This window comes from Schistocerca serialis, chromosome 7 (assembly GCF_023864345.2).
Source record: "Schistocerca serialis cubense isolate TAMUIC-IGC-003099 chromosome 7, iqSchSeri2.2, whole genome shotgun sequence".
NCBI lineage: Eukaryota > Metazoa > Arthropoda > Insecta > Orthoptera > Acrididae > Schistocerca > Schistocerca serialis.
This window is the reverse complement of record NC_064644.1, coordinates 142224324-142244935: the sequence shown is the minus strand read 5'-3', so window position 1 is coordinate 142244935 and position 20612 is coordinate 142224324. Positions and strand designations below refer to the sequence as shown.

Here is a 20612-nt window from a genome sequence, read left to right as displayed (position 1 = left end):
GCCTTCCTTTACCAAACCAACGATTCCTTGAATACCACAGAATGTGTCGCATCAATTGCTCTCTTCTTTTAGTCGAGCTCTGCCATTAATTTCTTTTTTCCCATCATTTCAGTCAGTAACTACTCATAGTTTCCGGCATGTACACAAAATTTAGATACAGACAAGAGTGTCTGAAACTGAAACACAGTGAGAGTATCAAAAAATCAAAGGCAGGGCAATGTTAGAAATTAAATCTAAAGGAACATTCATTTGAGGAAACTATAAAATTATGAGACATAATGGCTTGACAGTGTTACCCTTAGGAGCTAAAATATTGGTAGTGCTGATAGGAACATATAAAAATATGTGACACTATCCTAGTTTATGGAATTTTCATGGTATGAGTTAAAACAGATGGGCAGATCACTCAGTCCCAAGATGAGAGGGACCTACTTGTTTTTGGACCTTCCCCAACCTATTTCTTTCTGATCCTGAGCAAGGAATTTGATCTGTGACCATAGATGATTAGCTTCCTGCAGTAGAATGAAAGTAAAGGGGTTCAGTCAAGAAAAGTTATAATTAGATAACATTTCACACATTCCTTAGCACACTAAAGGTCATACACAAAGAACAAACAAGTGACACAGTTCTTACTTTTTCTTAAGAGCATTTATTATTACATTCAGTGGATTCAGTGGCCACTTAGATACTTGCTGTCGATAGCCTTCATGGTAGGCCTCAAAGGTGGAAATGTTATTCTGGAAAAATGTTTTGCTCTCTTCACTCTTTGAATTGTATAATTGTTCATTTATGTACCTGAAAAAAAAGACAAACAATCAACACACATCACTTCATACAAACATCACACTTTAACAAAACAGTGCAATGACAAATAAAGTGTGCCTTTGATAACACATGCCACTGTCCCAAAATTGTCTACATTCTGTGTGTACCATTTACATGATAAAAGAACTCTTTGCAAATAAGAAAATATGCATACACTATATCTGTTATATCCATATTGAGTCAACAGTCTTCTGACTGGTTTAATGCGACCCACCACAAATCAGAGTACCTGATGTCCTCAATTTGTTGGATGTATTCCTATCTCTGTCTTCCCCTGCAATTTATTATCCTCTTCAGCTCCTCCTAGTACCATGGAAGTTATTTCCTGATGGCTAAATACATTTTTTTAGCATTCTGTCCTGTCATCATGTCAGTGTTTTCCATATGTTCTTTTCTTTGCCAATTCTGTGGAGAATTTCCTCATTCCTGATCCCATCAGTCACCTAAATTTCAATATTTTTCTACATCTTCAACATCACAAACACTATGATTTTTCTTTTCCAGTGTTCCTACAATCCATTGCTCACTACCATAAACTGCTGTGCTCTAACATTACTATGTCTAATATGGTGCAGGAAACATGATGGCATTCAAAACTGCTTCCAGTCATCTCAGAATGGACAAATTCAGGTCCTGTATGGTTTTCTTGCTGCAAAATATTGGAAAGTCAGGTAACAATGAAGGAGGTAATAGCGATTATGCACACTTCTCTGCAAAGCAGACCACAAAGGCTCAATAATATCATGATCTGGTGACTGTGGAGGCCAGAGGAGATGCAACAATTCATCCCTATGATCATAAAACCAGCCATGGATGATGCGAGCTATGTGAACAGGGGCCTGTTGTCTTAGAACACAGCCTCAGCATCAGGGAACAAACACTGAACCATGGGATGGATCTGATAACTAAAAGTGGTTGTACAGCCCTTGGGAGTAATGTCATCTTGCAGAGTAACAAAGGGGGTCATAGAATACCATGATATGGTATCATCAAACTGCAGCCGTTTCACTCTTTGTGCATAAATTCACCAGAATTTTGGAACAGTGAGTAACAAGACTCATCCAACCAATTGGCTTTCTTCCATTGCTCCACAGTCCAGGTTTTATGGCTTCAGAACTATTTTCATGTTATGGGAATTTGCATTGCAGATGAGTGTTTTGGAATTCCATCTCATCCTCAATTGTCTGCTTGTGCAGCTCCCCTCATGCTGACAGGCATGACATTCAATTCAGCAATTACTTTTACAGCTATTGCCTCCTTATTTTTTCCAGTCCTCTTCAGTGACCATCTTTCCCAACCAGTCAACACATTTTTTTGTTTGTGACTTAGCAGATAATGTTTTTTCGCTTTACCTGTATGCGGTATAAATCTTCAATACGGTGCCTCTAAATTACCAAATGCATCGGCTCCCTTGGTTATGGATGCACCCACTATACAAGCCCCAACAATTTGCTGACTTTCAAATTCACTTGGCTCTGACATAATGCATTCACGCTTACATGACTGACACTTGCAACATACTGAGAGTATTGCACAGGTGTCGTTCGTGATCAAATAAAACTGCGTAAACAGCAGGCTTTGCTAGCTTTTGCATTTATGTTCAAGCATACAATTTTTGCAGCATTTCCACATTTTTGTCCAACTGCTGTATATTCTCAGAAATTTCTTCCACAAAATATAGCTTGTTTTAACTAGTAGACCTCTTTGGGCCAGGAATACCTTTTTTGTCTGTGCTAGTTTGCTTTTTATGTCCTCCTCACTTCAACTGCCATGTTTTCCTTTGTTTACAAGATATCAGAAATCTTTCAGTTCATCTAGTTTGTGGTCATCAGTTTTGATATTAAATTTATCACAAATCTCTTTTCTGATACTCTTCATTACTTTTATCTTTCTCTGGTTTACTCTCAATACATAATTCTGTACTCATTCAACTGTTTATTCCACTCAAAAGGTCCTATAATTTTTCTCCACTTCCCCTGAGGATAACAATATCATTAACAAATCTTATCACTGGTATCCATTCACCCTGAATTTTAACCCCACTCTTGAGCCTTTCTTTTATTTTCATCACTGCTTCTTCTGTGTATAGACTGGACAGAAGGGCAGAAGGAAAAAAAAAAAAAATCAAAATTCACAAAATGTCCGACAAATGGTGCTGGACAGCAAAACGTCAGTGACTGCGCATGACAATTGTGTATAAAAGGAGCTGTAATGAGAGAGAGAATCAGATGCGCCAGCAGTCGCAGCATGTTGACGTTACCTGAAAAGGTGCTTTTAGTGAAGCTGTATTATCAGACTGGGGAATGTGCTAGTTCAGTGTTACAATCCTATCACCATAGGAAGGGGATTCAAACGGGTAAAGGTCTATTGACAAATGCAGCTGTGGCAAGAATGATTTCGAAGTTCTTAGCCACGGGTAGTTTAGATGATAGACTCTGCAGTGGCCAACTGAGCACAAGGCGTAATGCTGCTGAGACAGTTCAGGAAGAAATGGAGACTGTAGCGGGTTCGTCTATGCACAGGGAAGTCAGCACTCGAGCAGTCGCACGGGCATTCCATACACTACTGTTTGGTTGGCACTTAGGTGTACCCTCCGATGCTTTCCGTATAAAATCCATCGGCATCATGAACTGTTACCTGGCGGTTTAGTGAAGCGGATGGTATTTGCGGTGTGGGCGTTTCAAAAGATGGCGGAAGATGATGATCGGTTGAGTAACGTGTTGCGGACCGACGAAGCTCATTTCACGCTCCGAGGGTCTGTCAATGCCCACAACTGCAGAATTTGGGCTACCAAAAATCCTAGAACTGTCGTGGAAACTCCATTACACAATGAGAAAGTTATAGTATGGGTTGGATTTACCACATCGGGCCTTTTTTCTTTGAGGAAATGCGTGATTCTGGTTTTGTAACTGCTACCGTGATGGGTGAGAGGTACACCTATATGTTACAGAATCGCATCATCCACAGCCTGGCTGATAAGCACCTGGTGGAAGGTACGATGTTTATGCAGGATGGCACTCCACCCCATATTGCTAGATGCATGAAAGATCTCTTGCGCGCGTCATTTGGTGATGATCGTGTGCTCAGCCGCCACTTTCTTCATGCTTGGCCTCCCAGGTCCCCAGATCTCAGTCCGTGCGATTATTGGCTTTGGGGTTACCTGAAGTCGAAAGTGTATCGTGATCAACTGACATCTCTAGGGATGGTGAAAGACAACATCTGACGCCAATACCTCACCATAACTCCGGACACGCTTTACAGTGCTGTTCACAACATTATTCCTCAACTACAGCTATTGTTGAGAAATGATGGTGGACATATTGAGCATTTCCTGTAAAGAACATCATCTTTGCTTTGTCTTACTTTGTTATGCTAATTATTGCTATTCTGATCAGATGAAGCATGTCTGTCAGACATTTTTTGAACTTTTGTATTTTTTTGGTTCTAATAAAACGCCATGTCATTCCAAGAAGCATGTGTGTCAATTTGTACCTCTCTATCTACATTACTCCGTGATTTATTCAGTTTTCAAATTTATACTGACTTTTTGATCACCTGGTACTTCCTGACACTTAAAGCTATACTCCATGTTAACAAATTTCTCTTCTTCAATAACGCTTTCCTTGCCATTGCCAGTCTACATTTTATATCCTCTCTACTTCGACCAGCATCAATTATTTTGCTCCCCAAATAGCAAAACTCATTTACTACTTTAAGTGTCTCATTTCCTAATCTAATACCCTTAGCATCACCCAATTTAATTAGACTACATTCCATAATCCTCATTTTGCCTTTGTTGATGTTCATCTCAGATCCTCCTTTCAAGACACCGTCCATTCCGTTCAACAGTTCCTCCAAGTTTTTGCTGCCTCTGACAGAATTACAATGTCATCGGCGAACTTCAAAGATTTTATTTCTTGTCCATGGATTTTAATACCTACTCCGAATTTTTCTTGTTTCCTTTACTGCTTGCTCAATATACAGATTGAAAAACATCGGGGATAGGCTACAACCCTGACTCACTCCCTTCCCAACCACTGCTTCCCTTTCATGCCCCTCGACTCTGATAACTGCCATCTGGTTTCTGTACAAACTGTAAATAGCCTTTCGCTCCCTATATTTTACCCCTCCCACCTTCCGAATTTGAAAGAGAGTATTCCAGCCAACATAGTCAAAAGCTTTCGCTAAGTCTACAAATGCTAGGAACATCGGTTTGCCTTTCCTTAATCTATCATCTAAGATAATTTGTAGGGTCAGTATTGCCTCATGTGTTCCAACATTTCTACAGAAACCAAACTGATCTTCCCTGAGGTCAGCTTGTACTAGTTTTTCCATTCGTCTGTAAAGATTCATGTTAATATTTTTCAGCCTTTATTTATTAAACTGATAGTTCGGTGAATTTCACACCTGTCAACACTTGCTTTCTTTGAGATTGGAATTATTATATTCTTCTTGAAGTCTGAGGGTATTTCGCCTGTCTCATACATCTTGCTCACCAAATGGTAGAGTTTTGTCATGGCTGGCTCTCCCAAGGCTACAGTATCATGTATCCCATTTCATCTTCATCCATGTCCTCTTCCATTTCCACAATATTGCCCTCAAGTACATCGCCCTTGTATAGACCCTCTATGTGCTCCTTCCACCTTTCTGCCTTCCCTTCTTTGCTTAGAACCGGGTTTCCATCAAAGTGCTTGTTATTCATACAAGTGGTTCTTTTTCTCCAAAGGTCTCTTTAATTTTACTGTAGGCAGTATCTATCTTACCCCTAGTGATATATGCCTCTACATCCTTACATTTGTCCTCTAGCCATTCTGCTTAGCCATTTTGCACTTCCTATCGATCTCATTTTTGAGACGTTTGTATTCCTTTTTGCCTGCTTCATTTACTGCATTTTTGTAATTTCTCCTTTCATCAATGAAATTCAATATCTCTTTTGTTACCCAAGGAATTCTACAAGCCCTCGTCTTTTTTCCTACTTGATCCTTTGCTGCCTTTAATATTTCATCTCTCAAAACTACCCATTCTTCTTCTACTATATTTCTTTCCCACCTTCTTGTCAATCGTTCCCTAATGATCTCTCTGCAACTCTCTACAACCTCTGGTTCTTCAAGTTTATCCAGGTCCCATCTTCGTAAATTCCCGCCCTTTTGTAGTTCCTTCAGTTTCAATCTACAGTTCATAACCAATACATTGTCGTCAGAGTCCACATCTGCACCTGGAAATGCCTTATAATTTAAAACCTGGTTCCCAAATCTCTGTCTTACTATTATATAATCTATCTGAAACCTTCCAGTGTCTCTAGGCCTTTTCCATGTATAAAATCTTCTTTCATGATTCTTGAACCAAGTGTTAGCTATGAGTAAGTTATATACTGTGCACAATTCTACCAGGCAGCTTCCTCTTTCATTCCTTACCCCCATTTCATATTCACCTACTACTTTTCCTTCTCTTCCCTTTTCCTATTATCGAATTCCGGTCCCCCACACAATTAATTTTTTTCTCCCTTAACTATCTGAACAGGTTCTTTTATATCATACATTTATTCAATCTCTTCATCATCTGTGGAACTAGTTGGCATATAAACTTGAGCTATTGTGGTAGGTGTGAGCTTAATGTCTGTCTTTGCTTCAATAATGTGTTCACTATGCTGTTCACAGTTGTTAACCTGCATTCCTAAGTTATTTTCATTATTAAACCAACTCCTACGTTGCTCCTGTGTGACTTTGTATTTATAACCCTGTATTCAGCTGACCAGAAGTCTTGTTCCTCTTGCCACTGAAATTCCCTGATTCCCACTACATCTAACTTCAAGCTATTCATTTCCCTTTTAAAATGTTCTAATCTACCTGCCCGATTAAGGAATGTAACATTCCATGCTCCAATCAGTAGATTGCCAGTTATCTTTCTCCTGATAACGATGTCCTCCTGAGTAGTCTCCACCCGGAGATCTGAATGTGGGACTATTTTACCTCTGGAGTGTTTTACCCAAAAGGACGCCATCATCATTTAACCATACAATAAAGCTGCATGCCCTCAGGAAAAATTACGGTAGTAGTTTCCCCTTGCTTTCAGCTGTTTGTAGTACCAGAGCAGCAAGGCCGTTTTGGTCAATGTTACAAGACATTGTAAGACATTTCCAGGGGCAGATGTGGACTATGACCACAATCTATTGGTTACGAACAGAAGATTAAAATTGAAGAAACTGCAAAAAGGTGGGAATTTATGGAGATGGGACTTGGATAAACTGACTAAACCAGAGGTTGTACAGAGTTTCAGGGAGAGCATAAGGGAACAATTGACAGCAGTGGAGGAAAGAAGTACAGTAGAAGAAGAAAGGGTAGCTCTGACGGATGAAGTAGCGAAGGCAGCAGAGGATCAAGTGGGTAAAAAGATGAGGGCTAGTAGAAATCCTTGAGTAACAGAAGAAATATTGAATTTAATTGATGAGAGGAGGAAACATAAAAACGCAGTAAATGAAGCAGGCAAAAAGGAATACAAACGTCTCAAAAATGAGATCGACAGGAAGTGCAAAACAGCTAAGCAGGGATGGCTAGAGGACAAATGTAAGGATGTAGAGACTTATCTCACTAGGGGTAAGATAGATACTGCCTACAGGAAAATTAAAGAGACCTTTGGAGAAAAGAGAACCACTTGTATGAATATCAAGAGCTCAGATGGAAACCCAGTCCTAACCAAAGAAGGGAAAGGTGGAAGGAGTATATAGAGGGTCTATACAAGGGCGATGTACTTGAGGACAATATTATAGAAATGGAAGAGAATGTAGATGAAGATGAAATGGGAGATACGATACTGCGTGTAGAGTTTGACAGAGCACTGAAAGACCTGAGCCGAAACAAGGCCCAGGGAGCAGACTACATTCCATTAGAACTACTGACGGCTTAGGGAGAGCCAGTACTGACAAAACTCTACCATCTGGTGAGCAAGATGTATGAGACAGGTGAAGCACCCACAGACTTCAAGAAGAATATAATAATTCCAATCCCAAAAAAAGCAGGTGTTGATAGATGTGAAAATTACCGAACTATCAGTTTAATAAGTCACAGCTGCAAAATACTAACGCGAATTCTTTACAGACGAATGGAAAAACTGGTAGAAGCCGACCTCGGGGAAGATCAGTTTGGATTCCGTAGAAATATTGGAACACGTGAGGCAATACTGACCTTACGTATTATCTTAGAAGAAAGATTAAGGAAAGACAAACCTACGTTTCTAGCATTTGTAGACTTAGAGAAAGCTTTTGACAATGTTGACTGGAATACTCTCTTCCAAATTCTAAAGGTGGCAGGGGTAAAATACAGGGAGCGTAAGGCTATTTACAATTTGTACAGAAACCAGATGGCAGTTGTAAGAGTCGAGGGACATGAAAGGGAAGCAGTGGTTGGGAAGGGAGTGAGACAGGGCTGTAGCCTCTCCCCAATGTTATTCAATCTGTATATTGAGCAAGCAGAAAAGGAAACAAAAGAAAAATTCGGAGTAAGTATTAAAATTCATGGAGAAGAAATAAAAACTTTGAGGTTCGCCGATGACATTGTAATTCCATCAGAGACAGCAATGGACTTGGAAGAGCAGTTGAACGGAATGGACAATATGTTGAAAGGAAGATATAAGATGAACATCAACAAAAGCAAAACTTGGATAATGGAATGTAGTCAAATTAAGTCGGGTGATGCTGAGGGAATTAGATTGGGAAATGAGACACTTAAAGTAGGAAAGGAGTTTTGCTATTTGGGGAGCAAAATAACTGATGATGGTCAAAGTAGAGAAGATATAAAATGTAGACTGGCAATGGCAAGGAAAGCGTTTCTGAAGAAGAGAAATTTGTTAACATCGAGTATGGATTTAAGTGTCAGAAAGTCGTTTCTGAAAGTATTTGTATGGAGTGTAGCCATGTATGGAAGTGAAACATGGACGATAAATAGTTTGGACAGGGAGAGAATAGAAGCTTTCGAAATGTGGTGCTACAGAAAAATGCTGAAGATTAGATGGGTAGATCACATAACTAATGAGGAGGTATTGAATAGAATTGGGGAGAAGAGGAGTTTGTGGCACAACTTGACGAGAAGAAGGGACCGGTTGGTGGAACATGTTCTAAGGCATCAAGGGATCACAAATTTAGCATTGGAGGGCAGCGTGGAGGGAAAAAATCGTAGAGGGAGACCAAGAGATGAACACACTAAGCAGATTCAGAAGGATGTAGGTTGCAGTAGGTACTGGGAGATGAAGAAACTTGCACAGGATAGGGTAGCATGGAGAGCTGCATCAAACCAGTCTCAGGACTGGAGACCACAACAGCAACATGAAGGTTAAATTCCAGACCATAAATTGACCAAAGATAACATTTACCCTAGAAGAGAGTTGCAGCCGCATTGAGCAGTAAATTCGCTATGACTACAATGTAACTTGGCAATGGAGATTTTACTTCACTTCTCTCTTGTTCTCTTGCAATAGTAGCACGCATGTTAAGCGTTACTAGATTGTTTTAAAACTGTTATAAAGTTTAAATGTTTTACGGTTGGAAGTATTAGTCAGACTGAAGTAAAATCAGCTTTACCATTTAAACAGATAACGGGGTACTTGATATAAGTGACAGAAAAATAACTCGTGTGATTGCTGATTGTGATGGGACTTGGCATTCATGATACTTAATAGTCAAAAACATCAAAGGACACAAAGAGACTGATCGTTGACATAAACTCAATTATTAGACCTGAATAGGCAACAGATAAACATAGGCAATAGGTAAGTGCAATCACAAAGAACTTACAATAGCACTGTGTTTTCAGAAGCTTTTGTCAAAGTCAGAATTGCTGATGCTAACATACGCAATTCCCCGAGTGAAAAATCGGTGTGTGTGTGTGTGTGTGTGTGTGTGTGTGTGTGTGTGTGTGTGTGTGTGTGTGCGGGAAAAATAATTACGAAGAACAATAAACTGTAATTCAACTTTAATTCTTCATGTTGCATACATCATTTAACGGGCATTTAAAGTGTATTTGTAGAATTAACTGATTCTTCAGATAACATAAAAGTGAAAAGTGATTTAGTGACAATTTAACTGTAAACAACAAGAAGTTTACACTGAGATATAATGCATTCTGAACATTGCTCAAGGGTATGTTATCTCTGGAATTATGTCGTGTAGTTGTTGAATATGCGATGTAGTGACGCCTTGACGACAGAATAATAATTAACACCTCAATACCCTCACAAAAATCATGATGTGACATCAGCTTGGGTGATGGATTGATGATTCAAGACATTATATTTGCAACATTTGAATACCCGTTCTCAAACCGGGCATAAGAACTACAGTCAGCAAGTTCACATAAACTGAAAAGTCTATCATGAACACCCAAAGGACTTTTGGTTATCATTCCAGGTAAAGGAAGTCATCATGTGATTGAGTGGTTGCAGTCACTATATTTATAAGTGGAGAAGATCGATAGGCATCGAACACCATTGCTTTAATTACAAGCAAGGGGGGCGCACACACTCCGGCGGGCTGCTCCATCGAGACGTTGATATCAATTTTCAGAGACAATATCTGAAAAATAACCAAGCCGCTCGAGGAGTTTGTTTTTATAATAGTTGCAGATTGGTGTTGTCATGATTGACGGACACCATCCATGTCATGTCGACTGGGACAACCATCACCATCGAGCTGAGACACAACGAGATGTCACATAAATTAAGTGAGGTGATTTTTGACAATATGCATTAGAGAGCAGCAAGGAGGCTAGCATCTTGTGTTGTATATCAGAAGGTATGTGCAGCAAATAGTACAGTGCAGGGGAATATGCACAATGTAGAACCAAGTGTACCCCTGAAATTATGTGCAACCAATCTTTCTGGCCCCTTCCTGACATATAATGGAGGATGTACCAGTGTTTTATGACAATTGACAGTGTTTTGTGAAAATTGACAGTTTTAGAAAGTATGTAAAACTATATACAATAAAGTGGTGGCAAAAAAGAAAAGAAAAAAAAAGAAAAGGAGAAAAAAGAAAAGAAAAAAAGAAAAGAAAAAAAGAATGGTAGATTGTAATTAGACAAGCTTCCAGAGCTAAGGGTTACTTCTCCAGGCAGAAATGTTGAAGGGGAAGGAAGGGGGGTGAAGGAAAAGGACTGGAAAGGTCTAGGAAAATGGATAGATTTAGGGAAAGTCAACCAGAACTGTGGGTCAGGAGAGACTTACCACATGGGATGAAAAGGAAAGACTGATTGATGGGTTCTGCATCGTACGAGATTTGAAAACCTGAGAGCTTAAAAGTGGAAGAAAGGGGAGTATGTGGATCAGATATTACTGCTACACATCATGCATTAGTTAATAAGAGTGAAAAGCTACGTGCATTGTAGGTAACAGAGGTGGCAGGCGGCGGTGAAAAATAGATGGATAAGACAATGAAAGAGGTAAAAAACTACAATGGAGTGAAGAAACAAATAGTTACTGTGAAGAAATAGTGAGCGGAAGAAATTATTCTGGATTAAGGCCAGGTGGGTGGCGAGAACCAAGGACAAGTTGAAGTGCTAGTTCCTACCTGTGGAGTTCTGAGAAACTGGTGTCTGGGGGAAGAATCCAGATTGTGTGTGTGGTGAAACAGGCACCGATGTCACAATTGTCATGTTTTAGAGGATTCTCTGCAACAGGATATTGTGTGTTGCCAGTATTCACCCTCTGCCTATGCCGATTCATCTTAATTGACAATTTGGTGGCAGTCATGTTGGTGTAAAAGGACGAACAATGTTTACATAACAGTTGGTATATGACATGTCGTTTCACAGGTGGCTCTCCTTTTGATAGTATATGCTTTGCCAATTACAGGGCTGCTATAGGCGGTGGTAGGAGGGTGCATAGGGCAAGTCTTGCAGCAGGGATGGTCACAGGGGTAGGAGCCATGGGGTAGGGAGACAGGTGCAGAAGGAGCATAGGGTCTGACAAGACTATTGTCGAGATTGGGAGGGCAACAAAAAGCTATTCTAGGTGTGGTGGGCAAAATTTCACAGAGAATGGATGTCATTTCTATCCAGTTACATTATTCTGTCAAAAGCTTATCTAGAAAAGAACAGTATTTACCATATAAGGATCTCTGTTTACTTTCTCAGTGTATATGAGCGAGATGGTTATGTGCGATTTACACAGACTGTGTAGAGCTTATTGACCCAGGAAGCATTCAACTTGGGCCAAACATATCCAAAACTTTGAAGAAGTCCGCAAGAACCTTAAACACAATGCAACAGGCTTTGCCCCTTGTGAACTACTGTTTAACCAGGAACCTCAAAACATCCTTTTAAACACAGTCGATTCTCCAGTCCTACCTGAGAGCTCTACAGATGAAAAGAAAGCACAGGCTACAGCAAACATACATACAAGAAGTTTAAACAGAAAAAAATGGCATGACGCAAAATCTGCCCCCACTAGTTTTAACACTGGTGAACTGATGTTAGTCAAAACAAAAGAAAAATCTAAGAAAATTTCAGCAGGAGCATAGAAGATTATGTATGTTTATCAAGGATAATTTAATATAATAGGTAAGCCTCAGGCAAATGCACACCGACTGGAATATCTAAAAAGTAGGTGAGAACTAGGTCTGCAAAACATTGTAGATCTGAAGCCTTTCAAAACTGACAGTAGGTAGATTCTGTAGGGTGTCTGCCACTCTTTGGCATATACAAAGGTTGGTGTACCATGCAGTCCCAGCTGGATGAAACTATTTCCCTTTCAAGTTTCATTCTCTTCTTCTGTTCTACCTATAGCAAATAAGGGATGTATGTCTTCATATTGTACATATGCTATTAGTTTGTAGTACCTTCCTAGTAAGTAAGAATGATTCCCGAAAATGACTATACCCGAATGATGACTTGTAGCAGAATATGAGGGGTAGTTTGCAATAGTAAATTCTAAATGTTTAAATAACTTTAAGTAACTTATGAGCACCAATGATACAAAAATAATGGCTAAAGTAAAAAATAATAATAATAATAAATAAGATCTACAAAAAGAATTAGTGACAACACAATAACGATAATTTGAATTAAGATAAGTAATTGAAGCTGAAAATTCATAAAATCTGAAAGAACAGGCTCTGCATAAAATAATGATTTTCATGTTGGAAGTAAAGTTGTCTGTATGTAAGAGAGATTAATAATAAAGTGCCAACAGAGGCAAGCCAAAGCATTTTGATATTATTGAAGGAGATGTGTGAAAGTGGTGCGAGGATCACACCAAAAATATGTGCAAATACTAAGGTAAGTAGGCTGATGAATAAAAAAGGGAGAAAGAAGCATTCAAATACAGTAATAGGAAAGTGAAACATGAAATGAAAATAGGGAGAAAAAGAATTAATTAATCAGTGGACCAACACATAAGATAAAATGGTGGAAAATTGGTGAGCAATTCCATCATGTGTCTAAAAAGGGTTGAGAAATGCATAGTCTTGATTAAGGCACTGGCCAATTAACAGATAAATTTCGGCACATACAGGCAACAATGCAGATAAGGAATGTGTTAAGAAATGTATATCGTGGAGTATTGGTATGTTAAAACAAAAATAGGTTTTTAATTATGTGTGTAATAAAGCACGCTGCTAAGCAAATGACTTCTTGGCCCATATGAAGACAGAGCTTACAAAGGTTAGTTGATTTTCTAAGTAACGCAACATCTGTGGTAATGAAGTAAATTGCAGACTAGTCCAAAATGTGACTATTTTAAAAACCTATTTTGAAATGCGACTATTTTAAAAAACTATTTTGACCACAATACCTAAGGTTTATTGTTTTAAAAAATTGCAAAGTTCATGGTTCAAGCTTAATAATGAAGTAAATAGTAAAATTGAGCTAGAGAAATGTCACAATTTTATGAAGCAGCTTACTGCCAATACTCACTCTGAAAAGGTCTCAATTTGATCAGAGCAATATTTTGGTTAAAATCAGAATTTTTACAAAAAATTGTAGCCCCTAAATATTAGACTCGAAAAGCTGAAAATCTGTAGTTTCACATGCAAACATTACATATGTGACACCAATAAGCTACCTCTAGGAGTTTTCAAGTTATTTACTAACAACAAAATTTGGAACAAAAATGTCCTTATTCATGGTAGACTAAGAATCATTTGAATTTGTAATAGAAAGTCCTAATTAGAGCACTCAATTATATTCATGAAATAATACAACTGTACTAAGTTTCAAGAGTGTATTGTAAACAACAGTGGTACAAGGAATCTTAAAGAGGCAGTTCAGAGGCCATTTTCTACTGTTGGTTTTGTTCTAAAAATTCTAGCCAGCAGAGTTTAAATGCAGTTGAGCTAAAACTTTTTCAGTAACTAAAGCAAACTTAACACTATTTATATAAAAATTAAGAAGATTGTAAATTGTTAAATGACATGTCTGAGAATGGGGCCATTTAGATACTGCTCCCTGTGTCTAGGGCGGTTGATAGCAGATGTTCCGTTTGGCGCTCCGCCAGGCCCCTATATAAATACAGCTAGAGAAGCAGTGGTAGGAGACACTTCGCACTGAGGTATCAAACTGTCCATGTCAGTCAAATACCCATGTGTATTGTGCCTCAAATGATGTTAGAGCTGGGCAGACTTTAATACATTTTTGGTAAAAGAAGGATGTGAACTCATGAGGACTGTACTGTTCTGGATTGCTTAGATTTCATAGAAATAACTGTTTGTGTGTCACCCATAACGCTGCTAAAACCGCACAGCAAATAGCGAGATTATTTTCCACTTTTAAGATGAGCAATTAACTTTTGGTGATTAAAAGTCAGGGTGATGCACCATTTTACTTTGAACTTCCCATAGAGGTCACCTCTGAACTGTTAATAGTGCTGTTTCTGATAGGGATACTAGTTACAGTACTAAGACATATTTTGTATGTGTGAACTTTTATAGAATACATCAATCAGTTAAAACTCAAAACTTTTATTTATATTTATATTTCCTGGTCCCGCTGAATAAATGTGAAGTAGGAACATTTTTTTTCTGTCAGCACAAAGAGTAATATGGATTTGCAGACTGGAAGTTATGGCCAGTATGTTATCCATTGCTTTCTGGTTGGCCACAAAAATAGTTTTCTGTCTCTTTTTGATGGCAAAGGTAGGTGGAAAGCATGCACAGACAATTTAAGAGTCTTTTTGTAACAATGTAATGAAGTAACAAGCATTTGATTATTACCCATCCCACAGTGCATCTCTGCAGTAAGGTGAGCTGGGCTTTACTTGTAAAGCTGTTTTATCAAAACAACAGCAATAGCGCTGCTGCTCTTTGCAAGTATTGATGCATTAAAGGAATATTGAGAGGGGTCCTTCTGCCCTTCTGCACCAGGCTTGAAGAACTTGATTCAGAAGTGTGAATTAACTGGCGATTTGGGAGCTGCTTCTGGAAGAAGAAGCCAATAACCAACTGCTAAACATTCCATGGTTCACCATTTGGAAAGTGCTGTGAACGACTATGAAATCATATCCAGGCTGTTGTGATGCAGATGGTCATTACACTGATCAACACCTGCAACCTGGAATGTAAATATGATATGTAATTAACAAATGTTTCCCTCTCATATGGAAATTAAAATGTTTCTTTCTCTTCTACATGTCCTTACAAATGCTTCCACAAAGTTTCATTGTCCTACATCCGTGCATTTTTTGTGCAGGTCATTTCATGTAGTGAAAGTTTAATTATAACCAGCCCATAATATAACTGTTAACCTTTGGAGTGACCAGCTGCCATTTTGTTTTTGTTTCTATGCTGATTGTTGCAACTGTGTCTATAGTTATTTGGCAGCTGTGAAACAAAGATCTTCATCACAGCACTGACCCGCTACATTAAGGAAACCACAGACAACTTAGACAGGATGACTGGACATGGATTTGAATTCCAATACTCCCAAATGTGAATCTAGTTTGATATCTGCTGTACCACCTCACTTGGTGTAAGATTCTTGTAGAAAGTAGCGTGGTAACAAAGAACAACTCAGAAACTACTGCAAAAGAGAGGACAGCCAGATCATCAGTTATACAACCTGACTGATTCTTAAATCTATCACACAGTAATCACCTTGTTTGTAAAGGAAAGTTCAATTCTATTTGTAAAGAGAGATCTTAATAAAAAGAATTACACATACCTAAAATGTGATGCTTTAAGTCTATTCATCATTTTTTCCCTCAGAGAATTGGCTGGGGTTTGTGTGGGCGTTATGTTGATAGGAGATGAAGCATGTTTCTTCAGATATTGTTTTAATTGCTTAATTTTGTATGGTGACTGTGATTTTATAGTTACAGCTGCATGTTGTGAATTTTCTTCTTTTAGATTTTTGGGTTTGGGTGCATTCTTTTCTGTGTAGCCAATGTCAAAATCAACTGAGACTTGGTGATTTTTTTCTGACTTCTCAAAGTCACTGCTAGGAAGCATATCTGTTTCATTACAAATTTGTTTGGAAACACTGTGAACATCTTTACATTTTTTATGGATTTTCTTCTGTAATGAATGACTTTTTGATTTTTCTGACATTCCAAGAGATATATTTTTCTTTCTTTTTCTCTTCCTTGTTTTTTGACATGTGGATTGGTCTTTTTCATCTTCACTGATTTTTTCATTGCTGGTAACTCTCGCTGAGTCATCAGACACATTGTTCAGTACATCCAGTTTCATTTTCTTTGGCAAACTCTTATCTTTTGCTAATAACTTCCTTTTATTCTTACGACTATCTTTGGACTTAATATATAAAGAACTAGTGCCACTGTAATCAGTTGTTGGGTTTACCCTAACAAATCTCCCAGCTGATGCTGCTGCTCCCAGAAATGAATCAGATTGCTTGTTTTTATGTTTGTTTCTTTTTTTCTTCTTGACAGGGTCATTCTGTAAGGAAATACACCATTGATTTATTTTATTTCTAATGGAACTAACTAGAAAAACATCATGAGATTATACTAAGACTGTTGGAGTATGTCAATATGTTACTTTAGATGAAACAACAGAATGCATTCATAGGAAGAGTAATAACTTGTACAATAATGAATCAGTACAAAATATATATATATATAAAAATAAAAAACCTTTAATTGCAAACATGGGAAAAATGAGGATGGAATAATGACAGTATTATGAAAAGGATAGATTGCTGCTTGCGTATAGAGGAGATGCTGAATTGTGAGCAGGCATAACAAAAAACTTCTATGCGTTTGAGAATTTAGCCAAAAGGCCTTCTAAAGTAGAAAACACTCGCACATCCACACAAGCACAACTCACACACACATTCCATTGTCTCTGGCCACTGAGGCCACTGCATACAGCAATTTGCTTGATAAGAAAGCAATCTGAAGGTGGGGTTATTGAGGAGACTGGAGCCAAGAGGGGGAGGTACAACAGGTTAGAGATGGGGGAAGGTAAAGTGCTTCTTGGGGGAGCATGTAGGGATGTGGTAGAGACAGGGTAGGGCTGCTAGGTGCAGTCCTGAGGTTTTCGGAGGGCGGACGGAAAAGGAAAAAATGACTAATGTGTGTGTTGGTTGAATAGAAGGCTGTATAGTGCTGCAGAGGGAGCAGGGAAGGGGGTATTTGAGTGAAGGGCTGGCACTAGTGAAGGCTGAGCCAGAGGGCTATGGGAATGTAGGATATGTTGCAGGGAGTGTTCACAGGCCGACCTGTACAGGTTCAGAAAAGATTGTGTTGGTAGGAAGGATGCAAAAGGCACAGCCTGAGAAGGAGTCATTCAAGTGAAGCACTTTGTGTTGGGCAGCATGTTCAGCAACTGCATGATACAGCTGCCTCCTGGCCACAGTTTGTCAGTGGCCATTTTTGTGGACAGATGTCTTGTTGGTTGTCACACCCACATAGAATGCAGCACAGTTGTTGCAGCTTAAATAGTAGATCACATGACACCTTTCACACACAGCCCTGTCTTTCATGGGATAGGTGATGCCTGTGACCAGACTGGAGTAGGTGGTAGTAGGAGGACATACAGAACAGGTCTTGCATCTAGATCTGTTATATGAATATGAGACATGAGGGAAAGTGTTCGGAGCAGGAGTGAAGTAGGTATGAACATAGGTAATGCACAGGTTGAGTGGGCGGCAGAATATTACTGTGGGAGAGATGGAAAGGATAGTGGGCAGGATATGCCTCATTTTCGGGCACAATGAGAGGTAGTTGAGGCTCTGGTGGGGAATATGATTCAGTTTCTCCAGCCCTGGGTGACACTGAGTGACTGGAGGATAGAGCTACTCCTAGATATTTAAACTGATCATGTCTCCTGCCTCAGTATTTCATATTTCTGTCTTATTTTTCAAACGTTCTTGTGCCATTTGAGCTTGTTGAACTTTGACCTACCAACCTCACCCCTTCTTATTCTTCTTTTTCCCTTATTCCAACATGCACATACTAACGCCGCTGTCCCCTCTCTTCACACATATCCACCTACTGGCCTGTATTCTACATAATCATATTTTTATTAATTTTTCTTTTTGACCTCATTGTATTTTCCTTTCAATTTTACTTTTTTTATCTTTTCACTATCAGCCCTACTCCCTCAGGTTTGACCTCCTTTCCCTATACTTCATCTGTTCTGTCCTTTTTGCTGACGTATTTTTACATACCCTGTACATTTTTACAGAGGGTTCACCACTGTGGTTTTGAACCACAGGGACTACCTGGCAGAGGGACTCTGACAGCTGTCATATTCGTCCACCTACAAACCATTGAGAGACTCTCAGCTCTTGGGGACCAATAGCTTCAACTTATTACCTGTAACCTATCATCCTATATTAACGACACAAACCATTTCCTCCATCGAATCTCCACAGTTCCTGTTCCTTTACTATATGGCAACTTGTGCATCATTGCTGATGGCACTTCTCTCTACACTAACACCCCTAATGCTCATGGCCTTGTCACTACTAAACAGTAATCTTTCCCAATGCCCAACTGACTCTAAATCTACAATCTCCTTCCTGTTTATCATGACCACCTATAACCTCACCCACAATTACTTCACCTGTGAAGGCGTCACCTACAAACAAATCCATGATAAAGCAATGGGCACCCACATGGCACCATCTTATGACAGTCTATTCATGGCTGTCTACACGAACTTTCCCTAACCATCCAGAATCCCAAAGCCCTCTCATTCATATTCACTGATGACATCTTCATAGTCTGTACTGATGGTGAGGTTAACCTACTCACACTCCTCCACTCTTCCCCAGTTGCTTCACCTAATTCTCCTCAACCCAACAAAGCCACCTTCCCTGATGTTGTCCTCTACTTCAAGGATGGCTACATCAGTTTCTCTGTCTACATTAAACCTACCAGCCACCAACTACATGTCCGCTTCGGCAGCTGCTACCCATTCCATACCAAGAAGTCCCTTCCACACAGCCTAGACCCCATGGTTGTCGCACCTGTAGTGACGAGCAGTCCCTCTCCAAATATGCAGTTCTCTGAGTTGCCATAGCTAATCAAATGTCACACAAACATTGAATTTGTGGAGAGCATAATGTGAAAGACACAAAACAACAACTCTGGAGGAACACTATTTAATAGAGTGACTCACAAGCCTGCATACGTGGGTGATATTGATTTGTTATCCAGGAGGAAACAGGACCTGGAAGAAAAGCATGAAAAAGCAGAAAAATATGGTGTAGAGATGGGGCTGACCATTAATCCATCAAAGATCAAGTATATGTTAACATCTAGAAAAATATATAGTGAAGGAGAAAGACGCATGACTTTGAAAGGAAAAGAATATGATTGCAATGAGAGCTTTAAATATCTTGTGTAACTGTTAACTGAGAATAATGATTTGAGAGAAGAAATACATGCAAGGATTGCAGCTGGTAACAGGAGCTACTTGGGACTGATTAAAGTGTTTATAGCAAGGAGCCTTAGTAGGAACTGAAGCTGACTGTGTATCGTACAGTAGTTAGACCTGTGGTGACGTATGGTTTGGAGACCTGTACTATGACACAAAATGATGATGAGTTGTTGCTGAGATGGGAAAGGATGATACTTAGGAAAATCTACGGGACAGTCAATGATAGGGGTTTTTGGAGAATCAGAAATAATAAGGATATCAGAGAGTTGTAAAACAAACGAGATATCATGACAGAAATAAAGAGCAATATACTAAGTTGGTTGGGAAATGTAGAAAGAATGGGGGAGAACAGCACAGTTAAGAAAGTTTTCAAAGGAAAACCCAGTGGACATCATACAAGGGACAGACCAAGGACCAGATGGCTAGACACTGTGGAGGAGGACTTGAGAAGATGGGAGTTAGAAGATGGAGAGCCAAGGCAGCCAGCAGAGAAGAATGGGCAGAGATTGTTTGGGAGGCCAAGTCCTTACAAGGCTGTAGCGCCAAGGAGTAAGTAAGTAAGTAACATTGAAATGTGCATCTGCGCCAAATCCTGGCTTCTCTTGCTCATTAAACAACACCATTTTCACTGCTACTGTAGCAGTGTGCTGTTTACAGTGCCAGTTCAAAAAGTTTAAAACAACTGATCAGGCCCCGACTGTGACGTACGGTCAGTGACGCAGTTTTTAACAGCAAGGAACATTGCAGCAGCAGACATTCATTGATAGATGAATGAGGTGTACCACCCCAACGCGATGATTGACTGCAAAATGTGTAAGTGAGTGAGAGCTTTAAGGACAGATGGGAAAATTTCCATTATGAAACACGATCAAGCTGACTGTCAGTGATCTCAGAAAATTTAGTCAAAGAGGTGGTCAAACAGATTTGTGGAAACTGACGATTCACAATTTCAACCTTAGCA

At 39.3% G+C, this 20612-nt stretch overlaps 1 protein-coding gene across 1 annotated transcript in view; it reads right to left on the bottom strand.

Annotated features, from left to right (window-relative positions):
- The window catches only part of LOC126412878 (uncharacterized), a 46774-nt gene that overhangs the window by 23135 nt on the left and 3027 nt on the right, over positions 1-20612 (bottom strand). Inside the window, exons 2-3 of the mRNA XM_050082761.1 lie at positions 15966-16699; positions 634-795 (exon numbers count right to left, since the gene is read on the bottom strand). Coding sequence (XP_049938718.1) covers positions 634-795; positions 15966-16699 — 896 coding nt within the window. The remainder of the gene's footprint in view (positions 1-633; positions 796-15965; positions 16700-20612) is intronic.